The 1,300-nt window shown below is 42.5% G+C and overlaps 1 protein-coding gene across 1 annotated transcript; it reads right to left on the bottom strand.

Moving 5' to 3' along the window:
• Window positions 1-546: 546 nt before the first annotated feature.
• On the bottom strand, window positions 547-1,254 carry LOC124893941. Its single transcript, XM_047404761.1, has one exon. It carries the CDS (start codon window positions 1,213-1,215, stop codon window positions 718-720), a length of 498 nt encoding a protein of 165 aa, XP_047260717.1. The 5' UTR covers window positions 1,216-1,254; the 3' UTR covers window positions 547-717.
• Window positions 1,255-1,300: the final 46 nt, after the last annotated feature.

Raw genomic sequence — 1,300 nt, 5'->3', positions numbered from 1 at the left:
AATCCAATTCCTGTTAAACCTTCTTGTTTCCCTTTACTTTAAAATGTTTGGCTTTTAGAAGTGGAGCTTTAACGTAACTGGTAAAGTTGTCGTCATGTGGTGAGGTGGTCACGGGTTCTAGCCATGGAAATAGCCTTTTGCAGAAATGCAATGTAAGGCTGCATACAATAGACCCTTAAGGTTCAGCCTTTTCCTTGACCCCGCGCATAACGGGAGCTTAGTGCACCGGGCGGACTTTTCTTGTGAAGTCAATTTAAAATTACATGGTCCGCTCTGTTTACTTGGCAATTCATTCGATGACTTCACAATCGCCAAAGAAGCATCAGCAATTCTTTCAGCACTAGCTCTCGGTAGCCGGGGGTCTATCTGGAACAAGCTCTCTACATCATCTGAGGTAGTGGTATGGACTGCGTACACTTTAATCACCCCGACCCCACTTTGTGAGAACACACTGAGTATGTTGTTGTAAGCACTATCTCCCAGTGCGACTTCATAAAAACAGGACAACAAAGTAAATTGAGAAACTCAAAGCATGAAAAGAACAACTGATATCTCAATTTTCTTCCCTTTCTTTAGGATCTAAGATTTCACAAAAGATGCAGTAAAGAGTTGGACTAACATCAGCTTAGATTTACACAGCTTTAAGTTGAGCTCATTGGAATATCCAGAAACTGCAATGTGCAAATCAAAGACTGCAAACGAACTTGGCCTAATCTCTTAATTCGAGACATTTTGAACGTTAGAGCCAGTAATCCCGAAGCAATTAACCGGTATCGCGTGAACACCTGATGATCTCATATCAGCTTCACCCCAAACATATGATGCATGTGTTGAATCTCCGCTTAGCCCTCGTTTTTTCCCTCCAGGTGAAGATCCTTCTAGAGGAAGTCCAGCTGGGCTCTCATGTGAAGTTAAGCAGCTTTCAGTGGAGCAATCCGTGCGCTGTGGATGGATTCTGGGGGAAACTTCTTCCGGTCCATGGACTCCAATAAGGTCAGCAGAATCCGAGGGACACAATCCGTTTGGATTACATAAAGGACTAAGTTGTGTCTTTGTTCCTAATCCTTGGTAAGTCTCTTGATGATTTTCAGTAACTACATCACCGATGAATTGATCAGCAAGCATTTTACAGGCCTTCTCCAGCATGGTAATATATCTTTGTTCAGCATCCTGACGAATTTGCAAGTGTTTCTCGGCCTGTAAAACAAAAAACATAAGGTATTATCGGCCAGAACTCATTTGGCCATTCGCCAGACCAAGAACATGTTTATCTGAACAACCTTTTTACGAAAAGGACTAA

The sequence above is a fragment of the Capsicum annuum genome, unplaced genomic scaffold, assembly GCF_002878395.1.
Source record: "Capsicum annuum cultivar UCD-10X-F1 unplaced genomic scaffold, UCD10Xv1.1 ctg67443, whole genome shotgun sequence".
Classification (NCBI taxonomy): domain Eukaryota; kingdom Viridiplantae; phylum Streptophyta; class Magnoliopsida; order Solanales; family Solanaceae; genus Capsicum; species Capsicum annuum.
This window is presented reverse-complemented; position numbering and strand designations above follow the sequence as displayed.